The 22,782-nt window shown below is 34.9% G+C and overlaps 1 protein-coding gene across 1 annotated transcript; it reads left to right on the top strand.

The window, feature by feature from the left end:
• Positions 1-3,096: 3,096 nt before the first annotated feature.
• On the top strand, positions 3,097-20,959 carry LOC141899134 (uncharacterized). The gene is made up of 14 exons (XM_074785289.1): positions 3,097-3,164; positions 4,021-4,042; positions 6,092-8,701; positions 8,782-8,840; positions 9,642-9,717; positions 9,809-9,876; positions 11,455-11,559; positions 13,336-14,122; positions 14,526-14,747; positions 15,224-15,346; positions 15,806-15,868; positions 16,727-16,852; positions 17,066-17,226; positions 19,047-20,959. Exons 3-14 carry the CDS (start codon positions 6,111-6,113, stop codon positions 19,433-19,435), a joined length of 4,770 nt encoding a protein of 1,589 aa, XP_074641390.1. The 5' UTR covers positions 3,097-3,164; positions 4,021-4,042; positions 6,092-6,110; the 3' UTR covers positions 19,436-20,959.
• The last annotated feature ends 1,823 nt before the right edge of the window (positions 20,960-22,782 follow it).

The raw sequence follows: 22,782 nt of genomic DNA, 5'->3' as shown, positions 1-22,782 counted from the left end.
CGCCGGATATGATTGTGCTGCTTACTCCGAATCATATGATCATGTTTTGAGTTATTTTGGAATTTTCTAGAATATCATCACGCTTTTGATGTTTCTTTTTGTCATAATTGGTCGTCATATGTCGATAGAAAATAGGCTATAACATGTATCAATATATAGGCTGTAACATCTACCAATGAGTAAGAGTTTAGAATTCAGTCACCTTACAGTTAACGCATATGTGAATCGTTATTTGAAAATTTCATTGATTTTGTGAGAGTTGATATAAAAGTATTGGAATGATTTGCGACGTTATGTATTGTTGCAACAACCAAAGATTCTGTTAATTCCATTAATTGGATTTCACCATCAAATTACTCTCAAAAGAAATTATTTTCAAATGGTTAAAAGCTACGGCCGGTTAATTTAATCAGCTTTTGTATGCTCTGATATGAATATGCTTAAGGCTTTTAGAAAATTGTATGAAATGCGGAATTAAAACACAGATATTTGGTTGGCCTGTGGCAAATTCACGCGATGTCGCAGATTTTTGGGCGGTTCCGAGATGTGTACTCTATTAACATTTATTATTCATGATATTTCATCTGTGTATATTCAGTTTCTTCAATTTGAATCTCGAAGAATTATGAACTTAGTCATGTTCGATGAAAATTGGCTTTTTAGGGTTATTCCGATGTTTGAAATTTGGAACATAGAAATCACAGCATTTTAGAAATCTATTCATGCACAAAATTGGGCTCTTAAATCAATCCGAATTTGCACTTTCTTCAGTGAGGTTGATTTTTTTTTCAAGGAGAGACGGGGAGAAAGAGTACGAGACAGAGCTTTTAGAATAGTCGCCTTGGGCTTACAAAAATGTTTCGTGTTACAATGCACCTCTATTTGCGATGTATAAAAAATGTTCCTATATTCATGGAACTCAATTATTTGATCGATTCGAAATGCTTATTTACCTGAAATAAATCATAGTATAACGTAATAAATCTATGCCTATATGGCATAGTTCATTTCTCGTTTTAAGTATTATTGATTATGCATACGTCAGCTCAATTTATTTCTCTCTTTCGCTGCCTCTCTCTCTCTCTATACGAGTAAAATAGACTTCACAAACAGCAAATCGGCAAAAAGAAAACTCTGGAAGACTGGAGTTCAGGTCACACCCATTTCTAATCGCTGCGTTTTAATCATCAATCATGACGGCTGTGGAAACGATGGTTGTATCGCAGTGCTGTGATACCGTCATGTTTGAGTGGAATCACAGACAATGTTCCGCTATGGTTCATCCTTGCGCTCCTCAGCATTCTCTGGTAATTTTTCATATGAAATTTATTGTTGTCCAAACTACGTCGTAATCGTCGCTTTCATTCTTCTGCGACGAAAACTTCTGTTGATCTGCGCTGAAATACCGACTACGTTCACTTTCTCCGCGAAGTTCTTCGTCTCCACTCTTCAGAACATCTGTCGTTATCGTCAAATTTTCAGCCGATTTTTTTACGCGGTGTATGAATGTTTGTTTCTTGTGGTCAACCCTGGGATTAAATTGTGCGGTAGAAGTTGCTTTGTGGATATTATGAGAGCTCGGTGCCGAGTGCAAATTGAATTCGAACTTCAGCTACAGAAGTTCCTACAATTCAAAGGAAAATGAATTTTTCTTTGAGGCGCATTGAAACGTATAATAATATATTATTGAATCGATGTGTCAATTGATTTTTACAACAGCGTCACTGTTTATTGAAAAAAATCAATGTAAGATGCTTATGGAAAGTACTGTTTTATCTCTTTGCAGAGTTCCCCTACAGCTAAACTGACGAACAAGAAGTTGCCTTCAGTTCAAAAACCAGAGAAACCAGCTGTGGCAAGTGGTGGTAGCAATAAAACTAGTGGCCTTCAATCACAGACATTAACCAAAAAGAAAGGTAAATATTTTTGAACGTCCATTGTAAACTGCTGATGAGCTAATTGAATAAAAATCATTCGTTGGAAGTTATTCCTATTCGATCGTGCGTTTTTGAAAAAAGGAAAAGATTAGGCCGTGGTAACATTTTAAATGAAGACCGCCATGTTTAGTCAAACTTCCAAACAGACAGAAACGTGATTCCGCCTGACTTAACTGCATTGCTGCACTTGCAATTTCCTGGCCAACTTTCTTTGATTAATTCGAATTCGTTGCCATGGAAACAAGCCCGAGCGCTAACCGTCGTAGGTAAAGTTATTTGCTCATTGGAAAGTTGTGTCGGCATCATCGAAGCCGATTGACTCCCAATAAATGGAGATTTCACTTGAAGTGTTCGACTGCGTTTGATGGGTGTAAACTTATAATTAATGTCAGCGTTGTAGAAAATTAAAGACTTGCTGGTTCAGCGCCTAAATTCAAGCCATTTCATGACTCAATAATGCGATAAGGCCACATTATAAAGACATTAGGTTGATTTCGATTTCTCTTAATTTTTCATGTCAATGTTTACATGATTTTCTCCTATAACTTATGATATTATGATATTATCGCATTGTTACGAGTTTTATGTCTTTGGAAGAATGCATTTGTCACTGCCTGGTTACATGTCATCCTGTTTATCATTGTTATAACTGGGGTTTAAGCATAATACGATACAGAGAAGCTTTAAAAATGATGAAATAACGACATTTGCATTGCGAGCTATCTGTGAAGTTTAAACAGTTGAATTGACTAATTGCCCATGAAATATCTGCTTTTAGTTTAATCCTGACATCATGAGTGTTGCTTGGTGATGTGATGTCATTAACTGATATCCTGCCCTCTTCCATCAGACTGCATGGTCCACTCCATGTACCATGAATACTTCCTAACACGAGGCATTATCCATGTGTTTCTGTCCCTAGTTTCCCAGAGCTCTGTGTCATTCCACGCTAGTCTACTAATGCTCGGTACAAAATGGGCTCTTGACTTGAAATATTCAAGAAATATTCAAATCTGAAATCATTTCTATCAACATGTTATATATAAAGCTCGCGGCAATTCATTCAATGAATTGCTTGAATCCGGTAAATCACTTTTGAACAGTGTCACTTGAAAACAAGTAGTAAGATGGTCTTGTTATATGTTCTTTCAGATAAAGAGATCAGTGACATCAGAAAAAGCAAGGAGTGTGAACAACCAAAAGTAACAAGAACGAGAGGTCAGATAGGTAAATTAACTTTTCTTATGTTTTATCTAACTTTCGGTAATCAATAACTGCCATTATCAAAAGACCATTACTTTCTGATAGTGATATTTGAGCAACTGACTAGAATCAGTTATTTTCCTTACTTTCACTTGGGAACGTTTTTTACATTGAGCTGATATTTTATGGATATTGGCTGAAGGTGTTTGACTCAACCTGACTACTAAACAACAACATTCTTTGATAAAGGAGTATTTTAGTTCTTGTCCTTGTGCGTAGAATAAGTAGACAACGCCCACAGTTTATGGCTGACTGTAATCATAACGTCCCTCGTGGCGTGTATACAAAAACGAGTCCGTTTTTGAATTGCCAGGGGGCTGAATATACCATGATCAAACATCAATGAAACTAAAAATCTATCGATATTCGAAACCAATTTATAAGATTTCGGTTACATATTAAATGCATTCTGCATTAATGTCAAAAATATGATTACGGAGCAAGATACTGTTATAGAATTAGAAATACATCATTGACAAATAGCCTGCAGTAGAGAGTTACTGTGTGTGATCGTGTCTGATCGATTATAGCGTTGTAAAAGAACAACGAAACTTTTATCATGCGGAAAAAGATTTTCTTCGAGAAGGGTTAGTTTTGTTCGTGTTAGATTGTTTATATAATTCATTATGGTACTTAATTTTGACGAAACAATTTTAAGTCATTGCCTGGAAGTAAAATTACGCAGCTTATACATATATATATATATTTGTACAGATGGCTTTTTGTTGTAAATTTGATGAATGCTCCAATAAGCATGTACTGACATATGCTTTATACAGATGATGTAAAGAATACTAAAATTCATTATCGTTTTTTTCAGATATTGTAGCTGAATCGGAAGGGTAAGTTGGTCCAATGCGGTTATGGCTTCTCTTCATTACTAACCTCATTAGTTTATAGTTACTGCATGTTTACTCAGATGACAAGAACATCTAGCTCACAACCTTGATTTCCACTTTTGATCATAGAAATTATTCACTTACGACAAATTTTCTAGTAGATTTTGAAATTCCTGATTTACCGATTGAATCTCATAGAATCATTTTTCACGAAGTGATTTCATTTCAATTTTCCAATAATGTACAATGCAAACATATCTATTTGATCATCAGAAGACGGATGATTTCTGGTACCGTAGTCACAGATTTCATCGTGTCAAAATGTATAGAATATTGTATATTTTGCTTATATTTATACAATAATTGATACAATGAAAAGTAAATTCATTCAAATTCACAACTGCAACATACAAATTATTTAGAATGGAAGCGTTTTGCTGTTTTCCATCAAAGTGGCTTATTCAAAAATCTAGCACAATTGATTTGCATATTGTTCATCTTTTTTTTGTATAACCTAGGTCCTTACAGCAAATTTTTAAAACACCGTTGCTTTGCTTATTAATTGATCACATCTATGCTTCTCTCACATATTATTACAGATGCAATGGTACAGGGCTCCCTCCTAGCAAACCTCTTAGGTCTAAAGCGTATGTAACCTTGAAATAACTTTGTTGCTTGCTTGTTATTCGAAAATCGTCTCGCTCAATGGCAAATGCTTTACCTAATTTCAATGGCATTTTTCTTAACTTAGTGATCGCTTCAAAAATATCAAATTGTCAGTTGGTGTCATATCATTGTATCATTATCATAAGCTAGCATGTTTGTATAAAGATTTCCATGAATAGTCTAGCTTATGTGGGGTAATTATGCTAAGAAGATAAATGATTTTCGGTTAATACCTTGGTAAATCTGTATGCGCACAGAAGAAGTACAGTCATTGACGTACCTAGCTATAAGTTGGTATGACAGCTGAATTGTGGCATGCTTGTCGATTTGCCTGGAATTTATGCCTAGGTTTTATGATACTTGGAGTTACTGTGAGTGAATCTGCCAAAGAAATCAATTTTGTCTTGAGACGTTTACAGGGTATTCATTGATGTATAAATGGCTGATTTTCAAAAAATCATTGAAAAGTACTTTCTAATCATGAAAGAGCATTGGGAGATTGCAAGCCCTTTCGAATAACTGATTAGAAAACTGCTATCCTTCAAATTACTCTTTCACACCAGTTTGAAACCCAGGACCAGTAGAATTTTCATTTATTACTCGGGGACGTCCTCTCAGTTGTATGTCACAATGATATCCATGTACGACAGATATCTGAAAGTACCAGTATTCGAACCATCTTCATTCTGTGATTGTTTCGATATTTTCTACATCAGCTGAATACATTCAGAATATCGCGTCAAATCCTTTCAATGAATAATTCGTCAAAGTAGTTCTATTTCTATTAATTCTCATCTAATACCTTGATGATTTAATCTGTGGTAATTATGAGAAAATTCGCCGTGCTGCCATCTGTCTGTAGACAATGATATTTGGTCACAAAAATCTACTTTTCATAGATTAGGTGCTCAAGATGCTGAAGACAGGTAGGGTGCATTTATAGTAGATTTATGGCAGTTTTATGGCTTGTATCTGGGATATTTCTATTCGAGCTTGTTCGTTAGTTATTTGAGTGTTACGGGATGGCTTAAACTTCTTCTGTGACGTCTCAAATAATGTATTTGGTCGTGTAACACATAAAAGCTATATATCAAAATTTGTGTTTTTCTAGTGGCTCCTTCTTTAGTTACTTGTTATTACTATGTTTTGGTCAATAATGATTTATCTCTCATCGTATTGATTGTGACTTGACAAGATCGTTTGATGGAAAGGTCACTGACTAATTCTGATATTAATGAGATAGCTTAGTGGGCAATGTATTTCCGATGAGACTATGCTTAAGATGAATTCATTTGATGATGTTTTATATTGCATGCTCTCATGATATGCGTTCTTTTATGCATCTCTTCATTATAAACTTCTATATCTAGATTATTCATTTTTCAGACCCACAACGACCTGCCAAATGGCAGCTAAGAAGCACAAAAATGACACAGATCTATGCGAACTACCAACAAAGAAGAGCCGACTCAAAACAACAAATGAAGACTCAGAAATTGTCGATAGTAATTTCAAATCACAAAAGACAACTAAAACAGTTTCACCTAAAAAGCTTACAGTTGACTCTAGCAATAGTAAAAAGCTTAAAAGGCAACTCAATGGACTTGATAAAGATTGCGATATACTTAACCGCTCCTCTCAAAATGGTGCTGAGAAAAAGCCAAAAAAGTTGATCTCAGCAAAACGAGAAAAAAGTCCTGTGAAAATGAACTCAAATCCAAAACTCTGTAATCCTCAATCGAAAAGGAAAATTAAAAGTGACATAGAACAATCTGATATGGAGACAGATGAAACTGCAACCGATTCTAATAATTCATCACCTGACAAATCAGATCCATTTATGGAAGATGATGATTCGCTGGATGAGGATCGGAAAGCAATTCGTGAAACAGAACGTGCCTTGAGAAGTCTCTCGGGTGATTTTGGGGATGAAGACACTTTCTTTTCTAACAATTGGTTCAAACGCGACAAGAACAAGAAAAAGGACGTAAAACCGAAGAGGTGCAGTAAGGCGAAAGAGAGAAAATGTGAGAATGGTGATAAAGATGAAGTTGATTGTGCATTCGTTGAAATCACTCCCATTCCAAGCCTCAAAAAAGAGCCTGTCCCTGATGTTAAAAATGATATTGGTATCGCAAAAGAGATAAATCATGACCTAAATCAAAACAAGTCAAACATTCCTCAAGTAGATGATGAATTCAAGGAAAATGGAGACATTGAGGAAGAAGAAAAAGACTCTAATGTTGATAAGGAATCAGTGGTGTCTGTTACAGAAAGCTCTGCTGCTGCTGACCTTGAAAATCTGCTGAAAATAGAACAGCAGTGCGCCACCATTCAGTCATGGGCTGAAAAACAACAGAACACAACTATTAGAGAAAACCTTAATGAGGATAAAGAGAAAGCATCAGCTGATACTGCCTCTGAATGTGGTCTGATGAAAGATCTTGAAGATACCGAAAAATGTTTGCAGGAAATCGAAAATGCGAGCAAGAATATTTTTGATGTATCGGCCAATAAAGATTCATATGTTGAAACAGAAGATCGAATGACCGAAGATGCAATAAACAAGCATTTAAGCGAAGATGACGAGGATACAGAGATTGAAGATAATGATGAAGCTAATGAACCAGTTGTCAGTTATGATTGTTCTCATGCGGGAAATCTTAAGGAGAATGTGATAATTCATCATGCCAAATCAAAACCTGATGTATATACATCTGATTCATTCCATGGAGCTAAAGGTGATATGATTATCAGTGTCTCAGACGATTTTGGTGCTAAAACAAAAACAATCAATGAATCTGATTCATTGGAATGTGCCATCGATAGACCTGTAGTCAAAAGCGAGAAAAATGTTGAACCGATTTCTGAAAAAGATCCAAATGGACAGACTCCTCCTGCGGTATCTTGCGTGCATGTACCAGTAGTATCAGTGTCAAGGCCAGCTGTTATAAACTCTGTGAAACATAGTGTGCAGAAAATAACTAATGGCTCAACAGCTAATACAACAAGTGTTATTAATGCTATTCGATCAACAAACTGTTCAGCTGCAGCCTCAAATATTGGTCATATTGTTGTACCAAATTCTCCATTACTTACTCAAATTCACTTCATTCAGCCAACTCAGTCTATCGGTTTGACACAACAGGCTGTATCAAGTAGTAATACAGTAATTGCTGCAGCGCCTCCATTGGGTTTGACTCCTCAACCATCTTGCATTCAGACAGTAACCAGTAATACAAACTCTGTGATTACTACTAACGGTATTTCTAGTGTTGCGGATGTGAAGAATAATCAGTTGCCTATATCTGTGACAATGAATACAATTCCCTCTCCGTCAAATCACTCAAATCTATCAGTTAAACCGATCGGTTCATTTTCTGTGAGTTCGCTTTTATCATCATCGACGGTTACAATTCCGGAAAATGTAGCGAATCAGGTCGCGAACCAAATAGCTTCCTCTCGCATGAATCAAACGCAACAACATCATTCCATGACATCATCCATGGCATCTGTGGTCAGCAGTCACGCTGCACCATTGTCACATTCCATATCTAGTCTGTTTACACCACATTCGATGTCGACAAACCATCATATATCTACGGATAATGTACATACTTCCCTTACTAGTCCTCATATATCCATTATGCATCAACATCAACAACTTCAACATCAACACAATCAACAGCTTCAGCAACAAAAGCAGCATCAGCAGATGCGAGCAAAACATGTGAACATTCCGGCAGCAACTCAGTCACAACCGACTACGCCACCAGTTGATGAAAATGATAGCAACAATAATGAGGACCCGGGATTCACTGTATTGGCTGAATGGTCACCCGAGGATGAACAAGAAGTTGACCTCGAGAGAATGGCAATGAATACCAAGTTAGACTCCGGTCAAGTAGGAAAATATCGAGAAATAACAACAAAATGCCCAACTCCAGGATGTGATGGAACTGGGCACGTAACTGGGCTGTATTCACACCATAGAAGGTAAAAAACATGAAACGACTGAATACATACAGATACATTTTGAAACGTTTTTTGTCTACAGGTACACTTTATTTTTTTAGCGTATCTGGCTGTCCAAGGAAAGATAAAATCCCAGCAGAAGGTGAGTACTGCATTACTAGTGATTCCTTTTATTGGATTAGATAAATCTTTGCAACTGGGATGAATGACATGACATATATATGTACAAATATGTACATATCAACTGTATAGCTGTTTAGACTCTTATCGTGGCAGAAGAAACAATTTCAATTTCTACATTCATATGTATTTATAAATCTACCGGGTACTTAAAATTGGCCGTGTGCAAATTGTTGATGAAGTTATTGTGAACCACACCTAGTTAACCCTCTGGGCCTGTAGAGCTATCATGAAAAATTGATTTTTAGGAATCTTAAAGCAAGATAAACAGCTCAACATTTTTCATTGAACTGAATATTCATTTTTGAGCTATAAAACTAATTGAAGTCTTATCCTTCTTGTGAAATTATTTCTTTGATATCATATTTCTGACAGATATGACTAATTTTTGTATTTTATTAATTTCAGTTCTCCAAGCTGTTCGACAAGAGCAACAAGTAGGGTAAGTGACTGATGTTATGAATCAGCGATAAATCTTTCTATTTTTGTTGATTCACTTAAGAAATTGTGAGGAATTTCTTTGCATGTCAGCTATAATGGGAGGGAGATATGATCAATGTCATCAGTATATGAAATGAAGAAATGTCATCCCTTTGATCTGTATTATGTAGCCTGAAGAAATTTAAAATTATTTTGATTTCTGTGTTTGAAGAATTTTCTTTCAAGATCAATAATGTATAGCTTTTAACACCTTTCATGTATTGTCAATACGGTTGTAGTTTTTTTTTTAGCAAAAAAACATCATAGATGCATAATGTATATTCACCATATAGAAAACAAGGTTTTTTGTTTAGGTGTCCAACTCCTGGATGTAGTGGCCGTGGTCATGTAAACAGTAATAGAAATTCACACAGAAGGTACTAGTTATCGGATCTGAATTTTACTGATTAGTTGGTTGGTTTATAATGTATAGATGTTTCCACGTTGTATGTTATACTATCATTTCAGTTTGTCTGGTTGTCCAATAGCAGCTATGGGAAAACTGGTTACAATGAAAGCTCAACAAGCAAAATCTGGTAGGAACAGTATACAAAATACCTACTACCCATTCTATTACTACTGATAGACTTTTTGTTTTTTTTTTTGATTTGACGTTTTGTTTTTGTATCAAATGAAAGTTAGCACACTCCTGACCCTGCCGTATGGTGTACAGCGTGAGTGAAGTTTTCAGTTTTTGGTTGTGTTGAATAATGATTTTTTACTTTCAGAATTTAGACTTTTTGCTCAACGCATTGCTGGTAGGTTATAAATGTGTTGCCATGTCGGAATTCACCGAAACATGTGCAAATATGATAAAATACTAGGAATGCGTTTCACTCTTTGAATGAAAATTTTTATATGTATAAAATTTTGATTTTAACCAATCTAATTCTGATCATATTCTTTAGTTAGGCTAAAAATAGAATTTCTCAAGTCAATGTATTATCTTTTGGGCATACATTTCCTGTTAACATTGTATTTTAAGTTTTTTGGGTACTAGCAATAAACGGATATGATATATTCATTCTAGTTGATTTTAGAATGTTATTGGAAACTAGAAAAATATATATAGATTTCTGTTGTATAAGATTTATTATGTTAAACTATTGATGTATTTTCACGATGCGTCTGAAGATATTCAATCACAGAAATTCATCCTTATGTTGACAGAAAATCCGGAGCAACGTTTAGAATTTTTCACTAATGAATAAAGATCATTTACCACGCAATTCACTAGATGTATGCTAAGATAAGATTCCATTCGATAAGAAATTTGACTTTTGATGCTGACATTTTTAAAGGATAATTCTACGCATGGACGTTTTTACACGCAAGAGATGTGTTGAAAATTCACTGAAAAAATATTCAAAATTGTCGCCCAATCACAGTGCTTCATTCGTGTTCAGTCAACTTGTACTTCATCATCAACTTTTTTTTACTAATTAAACTGAAATTAATGAACTTCGTTATTTTTCAGCATTACGGATCATGGTTTATCCTGATTCATCTTCGTTAATTTTTTTCCATTTATAGCTGTCTCGTATTTGGGACATTTTGTAGTTGTGTAAATTGTGATGAAATTCCTGAATGATAAATTCATTCATTCGTTCCACAGTGTAAATGTTTTGTCACGATTACCTTAACGACTCGTTATTTGAAAAAAAATCTTCGTTAGTTCGTCTGCCAGGGTTAACTCAAACGTTTATGATTTGTTTGATTTATCAGAATACCACGAGCAATTCCTACTTCAATCAAGCAAGCAAGAACCCTCTAAAGAATGTAAGATTCAACCGCAAAAGTCTATAAATGGCTACCTATATATTAGTGTGCATCGGTGTCTTGTTTTGTTTTTTTTCAACCTGCCCTACATTTCATTGGTGTTTCATGTTTTCTCCACCTATAGTATGGCTCTAAGAGTGATCAGGATGATTAGTGAATTAAGGTTTCAGCTCCCTTCATGTGTATTTATATTTTTTTTGGCCAATTCCAAAGTCCCATTGAAATTTAATCCTGGTCATTCTGGTACATGTAGATTTATTTTTTGGTATACAAGCAATTCTTTTTAGTTTCACCCTTTTTTACATATTTGGTGTTGTCTTTTCATTGTGGTTTAGGCTCCGTGCATCTCGTGCTTATCCCGGGTCCCACAGCTCAAACTAAAGCGATGCTGGTGGCGTGTGATGATAAAGAAGTTGCAGCACTGGCTGCCCAGTCTGCTGGTTGGTATTTTTGAATTCTGGGTTTCATATGAATGAACTAAAATTCACCAATTATACGCGCGTAATCACACCCAATAAAGAACACTTTGAAAGTGAAATATTTTAACTGCCAGTAAATGATTGGCAGCATAAATGGAAGCATCTCCATTTTGATGACTAATCAAGCATCCTTTGAAAATCTTTTTACCCATAACAACAATTGACATGCTTTTTGAATTGCAAGGCAAATTTCTAAACATCTTGATCTAGAAATTTTCTAATCATTTGTTATCCTCAATTTAGGGGAAAGTTAAGCCCTTTCTCATTTTGAGCCCGACATTTTCCATAATCAAGGTGAATAGGTTAATGTTCTAAAGCCATCTATATATAGTAACTCAAAAACGGATTTCGTTTTCGTCATCTCCAATATTTTGTGATATTTCAATTGGTCAACATATATAGTTAGCTTTTAGTTATATTTTCCTGCATGCTTGGAATTTATTTACCCGCTATCGAATCATGACATCTGCAGCCCAGTCAGTTAAAATGGTTTTGATTCATCGAACTGCAGCGCGGAGACTATTTCGTTAAAAAGGAAATGCGTCATTTTTAGGTGTGGCTGTTTTATGCAAGTTTACTCGCGTTTTAGAATAAATCAAAGAAACTTTAGCGGCGAATATTTTTAATGTCGATGCCATGGAACACATATCATCATCATACGTATCAGTTGACTTCGCGCTGTGCAATCCTATCGTCTGATATGAATAAGAAGCTTTGCCTTTCGGCTCTTTGTAAAGTTCGAAGTGTTGCTGTTTGTTTCTATGAATAACTACATCGACATTGATTTCTACATGAAAATGTTTCATTGCGGCGAATGATGAAAAAAATCAATGGCATTTTACACGTGTCAGCGAATTAATGGTGGAATTTGAATTTTAAAGTACGCTTCTTATATACCAAGAAAATAACATAATGACATATCGTATAACTTAAAATCTGATTCTACTCTGATAATGAAAATCATTAATTGTTTTACAACATTATTTCGTACTCAATTCAACCATTACTTCATTAACAAATTAGGTACGTAACTGTAACGACCGCATCCAAAATCTATAAGGCTTTCGACTAAAGATTCCACATCATTTTAATTTCGTAGAATATTGTGTAACACATACTATTGGAAGACTTGATTTTGAAAAAGTTTCATTCGAAATGATCATTCGAGAAACCATTGTAAACTGTTTCCCCACTAGGCAAAAAGTGTTATCAGATTGATTTTATTAAACTGGCCTCAGGCTTCGCTGCAAAACAACATTAATATGTATGATGTCATGATTTTGAAATAAAAGATTTCAAAAGGCTGTATAACTTATGCGCTTATGATGGGCGCATGTAAAAATACCAACGATCAATACATCAACTCTTGTCGCAACTGCTTTCGCTGACAGCAACTTTATGAACAGTTTATTTGGGGTGGTGCATTGCAGGCATATGCATACATTTAATCATCGCGCTAAGGGTTTGAAATCTTTTACGGGTAAATATTTTGTAGTTTGATTGTTGTTGATTGTTTCGTTAAATGTTACTCGTTGATAATCATTTTAAGTACATTACATTGGAAATATTTGCTATAATTGGAGTGAAAAAGCAAAAAAACTGATAGAATTCCAGAGACAATTTCTATTACATTAATAACTAATTCTTTCTGACAAACTGATAAGGATATACAGAAATGGCCGCTGCTGCTGGGCAGCTCGATATTGATGGTATGTTCTCTGTATTTGTGTATTACAGTATCCAGTGATCGAGTTCTTCGGCCTATGATTCTCACGAAACAGTTAGATCTGCAGGAGTATGGATATCCTCCGATTGTGTCCACGCAAACGCCACGTACGAATCTCACTAAAGAACTGGAGAAATATAATCGACCAGATCTTAATGTGCCAGCATTCGATGCAAAAGCATACTTGGTGAAAAGTCTGCTATCCGCGCAGCCGGTTCAATCACAGCAGCAGTCTGGTCAGATTAAAATGTGTGAATCTGCGCCAGATCGCCCGAATATTCTAAGCAAACGGCCACATCTTTATAAACCCCAATATCGCTACGATCCTTTGCAACCTATTAACCTTTCGACAAAAGACACTACTAAGATGGAGGAATGTGTTAATAATTATGCCAAAAAGCCAACCATGACCCCATTAAACATTCCTGTTATTTCACGCAGTCATGCTCCACAGGAGCAGCCAATGGATTTCAGCTGTAAATCTCAGGAATCTTCCTCGCCTACGATTATTATTAATAATAATAATAATACTATTACTAGCAATAGTTTAACGCCGGATAGCACAACAAGTGGTGTGAGTGATATAGCTCGACATATAAACATTAACGTTCAGGATGGACAGTGTTCTGCGAGCCCTACCGCTACTACGACTTGTAGTAAACAACTCAATACTTCGACAGTTGTTGTGTCAACGCAACCTCCACACGTCTCATCGCCTACCATTTCTTCGTCGCTGTCACCTCCACCACCGTTGGTGACTCAACCTAGTATTAGGTCGCCGATGTCACAACAATCACGGTATGTTAAATATTTTAATTTTCTCTGCATCCACTGATGGACAGCCGGACGGTAACCTTAATTCCATTAAGTTCAAGCAGCTATTTGCTGACACAAAATGCCGCGTATAGATTTATGATGAAGCCAAAATTATACATGATTGTGGATTTTATATATCCTCGAATATTATTTATCCTAACTCCTGTGCTTCGTGCTATGGTGAAGACGGGATGTGAAAAGAAGATATGCTTTCTACAAAGGTGCTTCAATATTGTTATGTTAGTAGACTTTAATTGCGCGGCCATTATTTGTGCTATGGTAGAAATTGAAATGTATAATGGTTTGTTCAGTATGCCAGATGATTCCCCTGCAAATGATTTGGATATTTTGTGATAGTAGTAAAATTAATTCTATCATATTACAGGCTCGGATCACCCAATCCAACCAACCCATATGCACACCTACCGCCAGAACCTCTTTCACCCAGCGAGCAAAAGTTCTTGGGTAAGAAGGAACTGATACAATGTCCAACACCAGACTGCGATGGCACTGGACATATCACAGGCAACTACGCGACACACAGAAGTTTATCTGGCTGTCCGAGAGCTGAACGTGCGCTGATTCAAGCTAACCATGTCGAACAAAAGTGAGATGATATTTCTTATTTCTCTGTGTAATAATATGTGTAACTATGGTGATAGTGTGTACATTAGTATTGTAAAAGTCTTTTCTAGAAACATTGGTTATCAAAACAATCAATCTTCAGATCTCTCAGTATTATATTTAGTACATGTGTCATTGATGTAACCTGCTACGAGCTATTGGTTCATAACGACTAATCAATACACAAAAAACTTTACCAGGTAGTTGCACAAAATTGATATTGTGAGTGAATCATTTTAGTAGTAACATGCATCATGCAGTAAGTAGGTTTTCTCTGAAGTTTTGTCAAATTTACGTTTTTTGTTTTGTATCACTTTATGTTCCCTGTATTGATAAAGCTATTCTTACATAGAATATAAAAACTAATGAAACGTTTTTGTTATGTTGATATAACTTTTAATACTACTCACACTAAAACTATCTGCTAACTGATATTAACAATGCTAATTTCTAACATAGGTGTCCAACTCCGGGCTGTGATGGTTCTGGTCATGTGACTGGAAATTATGCATCTCATCGTAGCCTATCTGGCTGTCCTCGGGCGAACAAACCCAAAAAACGGGAGGATGATGAGCCCCTCAGGTGCGCTACCTATTGTTGTCCTCTCAGTGTTGTGTAGCTTATATTTGTGGTTTTGGAGCATTTTATAGAAATTCAGGTTCACATTTCAAATTGGGTCGTCATTAGGTCTAATCACATTCCTCAATTCTACTTCCCTAGTACAGTAAGTAGCAAGAAAGGTGGGGCCTTTATTTGATATTGATAACATTTTACGCATCTGGGTAGTGATTGATATTGGATATAAGTGTTTTTATTAGTGGTGGCTACAATATTTGTTCATAAATCTAATCTAATGATGTTGAAGTTGTAATGAAATTGCTCCTAGTTAAACGTTATCATGTTAGAACCACTTTGATATGATAATATATCTGATACAATAGAACACTTGAGACTAACCTGAACTAACCTAACTCTGATGTATCTTACTATATCTCTTTGAACTAACTGTATTTTATAATTGTTTTGTTATTGCTGACATAGATGTCCTGTGCCTGGATGCGATGGTACAGGTCACGTGACTGGAAAATATTTGTCACATCGAAGGTAGACTTGAACACTAGGTGGAAGTGTTGTCTGATCATCAATCCTTTCCCTTGTGTTGTGGTCTTTTTTGTTTTTGTATGGAAAAATTTGCTGGATCATTATTAATGCATTAACCAGTTCTATCAACTCTTTATTATTGAAAGAAAGTAATTATTTCTATCCAGCTCATTTTTGAGATTTTAGGAATCTTTTTTGTTTTAGTTTCACCACTTAGAGAAATTAGTTTCTTAATTGTTTTGGACACTTTGAGGGTTCCTAATGCTGGTTTTGTGACTTATTTTTGGTGTTACGGATGATTTTATATTTGTTTTTGTACATTGTTAACCACTCTGTATGGTAATTCTAGTATACGATATGTATACATGAATATATTGTACACTACCCAGTATTATGGTAGAAGTGGATTTCACTTCTGGTTCAAGGATGGTGTGGTTTTTCCGAAAATTAATTATTTGCTTTTTTGTTCTGATGAGTAAAATTCTCATTTGTTGACACTGTCAATATTGCATGACACTTTGCATCATTTCATTCCTGACAAACAGTTCAGTTTAGAACTTTACTGGAACCCGCATGATTTGGATCATTTGAGACCAATGAAATTCATCCAGTTCATGCGAATTCTCGATTAAACATCATTCCGTATTTTACATATATTTATTTATAATAAATGAACCGTTAATGATTTCCTGGGTGAGATCAGAATCCGGAAACTGATCTGAATTATGTGGGTTTGACTGAATGAAGGCAGTGATATACATGTGCATGTCTCAATTCGAGTCTCAAGTTAATCTGCTGTTCACTTAAAACCTGTCATGTTTATGTTGTCGGTAATATGTGATTTATAATGTGTTTTTTCAGTGCGTCTGGTTGTCCTATAGCTAATCGTCATCGTATGATGCGTCATCTATCACAACTCATTAACGAACCAGCTAATGATGGCAATACTGTCTACCTCAATAGACCACTCAAATTAGAAGGACTTACGTAAGTCTAGGCATGCGTTCATCAGGGAAAATTTCTCGTTATGTAATCTTAATATGATGCATCATTAAATTTTGAATTTTACATGTTTCGTGGCCAACGAATTGGAGATCAATTTGCATCCCTCTATCAACCACCGGGCTGGGTGATGCTCCACAGCCCATCTATGAATATTTCATGGGAATCGACAACAAATTTCTTTTCCGTTTCTGACAGGTGTCCAACTCCCGGTTGTGATGGTACAGGACATTCCAATGGAAGTTTCCTAACACATCGTAGTCTGTCTGGCTGTCCACGTGCTACGCAAGCAATGAAAAAAGCTAAACTTAGTATTGAAGAAATGAATGCAATTCAACAAAAAGTACAAGCTGGTGAATGTAAGTTTCTTTAACGTTTTAATTGTGAACTATCCATTCATTGACAGACTTTTTTTTGAATTTTTGTTTAGTGAATAATTCTTCATGTTGGTAACATGAATATTAACAGAATTGGACAGCTGCATTTTGTGTTCTAAGATTGACAATATCTTGCGCTTTCTTGAGAAGAAATGTTAACACTGATCTTGCAAGCTTTGAATGTTTCGTTGAATCTCACATATTGATCATGCCCAGTACTTCATTACTCTATGTATATTTTGGAGAATCTCAAATTTGGAAGTTGGTTTTATAAAGGAGTGTAATCGATGAGATATATAGAATCACCTCTATGCTATACTATTGGCTTAGCTTCTCTTCAACTGCGCGCTAATATTTACCTCACAATTTACGAATCTTTGTAATGATAATCTTTGTATTTATGATAGTGCTGAAGAATTGCACCACCTGGAATCAGAACTGTTTTGGTGATTAATAAAACAATCTATTTATCAATTGAATTTATTTTCTAGCTTTGACAACCGTAATGATGGTTGCATATGATATTTGAATGACTTCAGCTTTAGAAATCAATTTCTCTATCATTCGAGAAATTGATTTGGTAATTGTTCTTTCTATTGTATTTCATGATAATTGATGTTGTGGAAATTCTTGCTTCCCAGAGTCTTCGAGCAGTCCTGCATCAGAAAAATTCATATCTTTCCTAAGGATGTGAAAACTATTCAAAGCTGTAACATCGATATTCAGCCCAATGTAGAATTCTTTTTAAACCAAAGCACCTGCAAATCTTTTTCGAATTGAAAACTTGTTATACCGACTGAGAGAGACCCTGGCAAGCGAGATAAACTTTTGATTCATCGGGTCTACTAGAATGATGGAGGTAAATGTACCTCCACACTGTCATAAAACAAGGGGTGCATTTCTGTCATTCAGTTATTAAACAATGAAAAATCTTCTCTAATTATTCATTAATTCTCAGTAAGTCTGCTGCTGAATACTCCAGTAATTCAATCAAGCATGTATTTTCCCTTGGCACAGCTGATGATCTTGATGCAATGGATTGGTTCTGTGACCTGGATGGGGTGTAGCAGGACTTGTAATTTTCTCTGATTCCCGGTGGTGCAGTGTATGCAGGTGAGAGCGTACAACGCTTCACCCTGTACCTGAACTAGTAATTCTATATATATTTTCTTGCTGCACGTTTCAAAGTGCATCAGTTTCTGCTTTTTGTCTTTTTTGATCCCTTGTAGCGCACTGTAAGCATTTTATTACCGTGTTTTGAAGATCATAATCGTCCGTTTTGATTATTTATCATCATCATTATTATTCATTATTACCATCATTAAGATATATCTTGCACAGCTCTTTGCCTTTGCGTCTTGTGCTAGTGTTAGGCTTCTAGCCCGCGTGTCTCCTGACATTGTGCATGATTAAAAACCAACCACCATAGCGAATGCAGCAGGAGTGAAGAACGGCTTTCGATGACTATTTAGTTCCTTTTCGCTATTAATGATTGTTTTCATTTCAGTGTTGTATTTATACATATATTAATCTCTGGTTTCGTTTACAGGTCAGCATGCTCCAGGCAACTTTTTCAACCTTTGTTGCTTTATCTGGTTGTATTGCTATTATTGTGTGACTTGATTTTCCTGCTGGTAGATGCAATATTTCTTAGAAATCAAAGAAACAAGAAATTCTTTTGATCACAACTTGATCCGAAACAAACAGGAATTTTAAAGATTCATAAAATTATGTAGCTCGTTAAAATTCTGAAGGTCCCAATGCAGGGAGCCCTCATTTAAATCGATTTTCTTATTTTTTAGCTTTGGAAAATGATGAAGAAATTGCCAAACTTGACAAAGACATTGCCATACTGCAGAAATCGAATAGCGAAAATGAACGTGAAAATGTTAAATTTCGTTCGGAGATCTCTGTGAAAGAAACAAAGTGCATTCAGAATGAAAAAGATAACAATCGTCTACGTGATGCTAATAAATCACTGTTAAACAGTCTGGGTAGTATAAAACAGACTCTAATCAAATACTTACACAATGTACAGTTACCGAGCTGTAACGATACGATAAATGACGAAAACTTTGATAGTTATGTTTCGAGGTTGCAACAATTATGTCTTGATGTATATAGTGTTGAAAATAAGGTATTGTTTGAACGAGTCAAACTCGCACTATCGGAAGTACAAATTCCGAATTAATGTTTGTCCGTGTATGTTTAAAATAAATGAATCTATTGTCCGTATCTAAAAAATAGATATTTGTGTCTCTGATACAGCTAAATTATTACACATTTCTGATAAAATTTTCACTCATTATGGCTTGGTAACCTTTTTAATATTTGGATTTCAGGAACCAGTTCTTCAGTTATGAGTTATAATTTGACTCTGCTGAGATGATATTTGAAAATGGACATATTTAGTTGATTCTAACTCATAACTGAGGAACTAGGTTATTTAGCAGGAGTGATAATATTTTTTTTAAATGGTTTTTAGTGCTGCGTTATTTATCATAGGTAAAACCAGAAATTTGTAGAAAGTGGTGTTTGTTTTCAACCAAGTTTTTTGTTATTGACCTTTTATAGAGAGTTGAAAAATGTACATAGGAAATGAAAGTGCGTATGGTTTCTACCTGATTCTCATACTGGCAATTTTTAGTCGAGTAAGTTTGCATTCCATGATATATTACTGATGCATTTTTTGCTGTCGCATTTTAATGCAAAAACATTCATGTTTGGTTGCTATCGCATGTTTATATTTTGGGGAAGAGTAAATGGGTGTTTGGAGAATTAATCTCAATAGAAAAAATAAGGGACAAGTTTTAGTGACATGGATTCAGCTTAAACTCGAGGAATATTTTTTGAAATCAATTAGAAATTAAGGATCAAACTATTGGGTTAACTTATAAAAATCGAGGGCCAGTTTTACAGACCAGCCCTAACTTTAACCTTGGTGTTAACTCAGCTGACTGTCTTAACAGGGGTGGATGTAGGAAAATTGGAAGGCAGGGGTCCAGAATAAAAAGAAGGGCATTTCTCGCACCAAAGGCATTTCAGCCGCACCAAAGGCCACAAGTGGGGGGGGGGTCATATTCGGTGTTAGATATTTTCGGAAAAAAACATTTGTTAGGATGCAATTTCCAATGGGATTAGAGTCAAGTATGTAGGCTTTGACCCCCAAAACCACCCCTAAATCTGCCCCTGTTAGAACCCAGGGCTAGTCTATAAAATTGTTTCCTTAGTGCAGCTTCCAGTTGCATTTTGAATGTATCCCTGTAGTCATTTATTTCATACCCAATAGTTTGACTCCATCCAGATCAACAGAACTGTCTAAAAGAAATCCCTGTTGTATATTAAGGTACTGTCGTATGTACGATGGCGTACATGCTTATCAAATTGAATGTTTTTGGGCTATGGTGGTACATTGTATATGAGTAGTGTTAGAACATTCAGTCTTTGATAATATATTTTAATGCATTTCTTCTATGTAATTTATGAAAATTGTATTATTAAGATATAAGAAATATTTTATGATAATGATAATGATGATGATATAATTATGTAAATTTTGCTCAGTTGTTTTTCCCTTTTAAGCAAAGATATATGTGTACATAACACATGTATAACTGATATATACGTGTCAAAATGCAATTAATTTATTGCCATTAAAGTGTAAATATTTAGATATCAATTAATATATTAATGATGAGATTGATCATCTGATACATAAATACTTGGGGTAATAGGATTTTTTCTAGAATTGTGTTTGTGTAATAAAAGCATAAAAATGTTCGATAAAAACTTGCTTGGTTTCTCATCTCATGAAGGAAAGTTGCTCATTTCCCAATTTGAATGACTAGCATAATCAAGATGTTTTATCTTATTCTGTTTCAGCGTTAAAATTGATATTGTTGCAAATGCTTTTAACTTTTTCTGTGAACTAAGAGCTTTCAAGCATTCATGTTCTGGATACAACATTCGGTTTGGAATTGTTGTCATCGTTGAAGCATGCTGGTTATCATAAATTATCATTTATTTTCAGCTCAGGATTTTGACATACCAACATTCCTTCAACCACCACACAAATTATATATTTAAGAGTACAATGGAACCTTGTCCTAGTGAATAATCTGTTTAATCCAAATTAATCCATTTAAGATACAGTATTATCATTTCTGATCTCAAAAATTGTTTTTATATCCAATTACATATTTCTCGCTCTAAAACAAGGCGGCACTGTACTCAAATGTTTACCCGTATAACCATATCTTTAGTGAGGAATTTTTGAATTAAGGCATCATTTCTGACTTTCATTTGACCAAATATTCCATTTCTCATAAAAAATGTCAAGTCTGAACAGGTAGCTTATCTCGTCAAATATTTCGACAATATCAAAATAGATAGGTTATCTTGTTGTAGATTTCAACAATATCTTAAGAAATCGAAGAGGTCCCAGAATTACTAAATTTTGTATCATTAATGAAAACTAGAGAATAATGCCTGATAAATCGTAATATGAAATACCATACATGAAATACCTACATGAAACGGCGATCCATACAACACTGTTATAGTGAAATTTCACCACAAGGAGAAATTAACTTGTTTGTTTTGAATTTTTGTTTAATGCATATTTCCTTAACTCAAGAAAACTATGTAATAAATTATTAGATATAATTATGCACTTGTTATGAAGTGGGAGCGAAATATTTAAATGAGCAAAAAGTATAGTGTATATGATTAAATTGACTTTCAGGTTGAAAGAGTTGAAATAGGTATAATGTGTTTGTACATACATGTATAGTGATGACCTTTGTGCAATAATTCATAATTTTGTCAATGAAATTTTTGTTTTTTATGCATTCATTGATTTTCATTTATGGAAGTGAACTTAGTTACTATTTTCTGAAGTAAAAAATGAAAATGAAGAATTCCAAATCATTGGATGTCAAGTAATTCAAAACTCAATTGATAGCAAATCTCAAGGTGGTATTTGTATCTTGTCAAAGGTTCTTTAGTTAGCTACCTGATATCTGTGAGAGCTAACTGAACAACCTTTGATTGATATGTTAACAAATTCGGTATCAAATAAGGAATGCGCACGCAAAATTGCCTACTCAGCAAATGTCATGACCATTGAAATTCAATTGAGTTAGGAAGGAATTGAAATTAAGAATTAGAAACAATTGATGATTACCATGATAGTAAATTTCTGAGAAGACAATTTCCCAGAATCATAAGTAGTTGCTACTTCAAAATGTCATGGCATATGTTGAAAACTTCCAACCAAAAAAAAAAAGCTAGAAATAAAGAGGGGTACATACTGTTTTGGCATGTCATTAACATTATCAGAGCTCTTATATCCCTGAAATCAATATGAGAGCTCTGATAGTGAAACTTTTCATTTATCAATTAATTTGCCTTTATGCTTCAAATTTCTTTTCTTGGTTGGGAGATTTTTGTCTGAATGGACCGGTAATTTCCATGTGCCATAACTTTCCCTAGTAAGTGCTATTCATTTGAATGATTATCTTTGGTGTAGGTTCCAGT

The sequence above is a fragment of the Tubulanus polymorphus genome, chromosome 2 (genome assembly GCF_964204645.1).
Source record: "Tubulanus polymorphus chromosome 2, tnTubPoly1.2, whole genome shotgun sequence".
Classification (NCBI taxonomy): Eukaryota; Metazoa; Nemertea; class Palaeonemertea; order Tubulaniformes; family Tubulanidae; genus Tubulanus; species Tubulanus polymorphus.
Note: the sequence above shows the minus strand (reverse complement) of the source record. Positions and strands in the feature narration are given on the sequence as shown.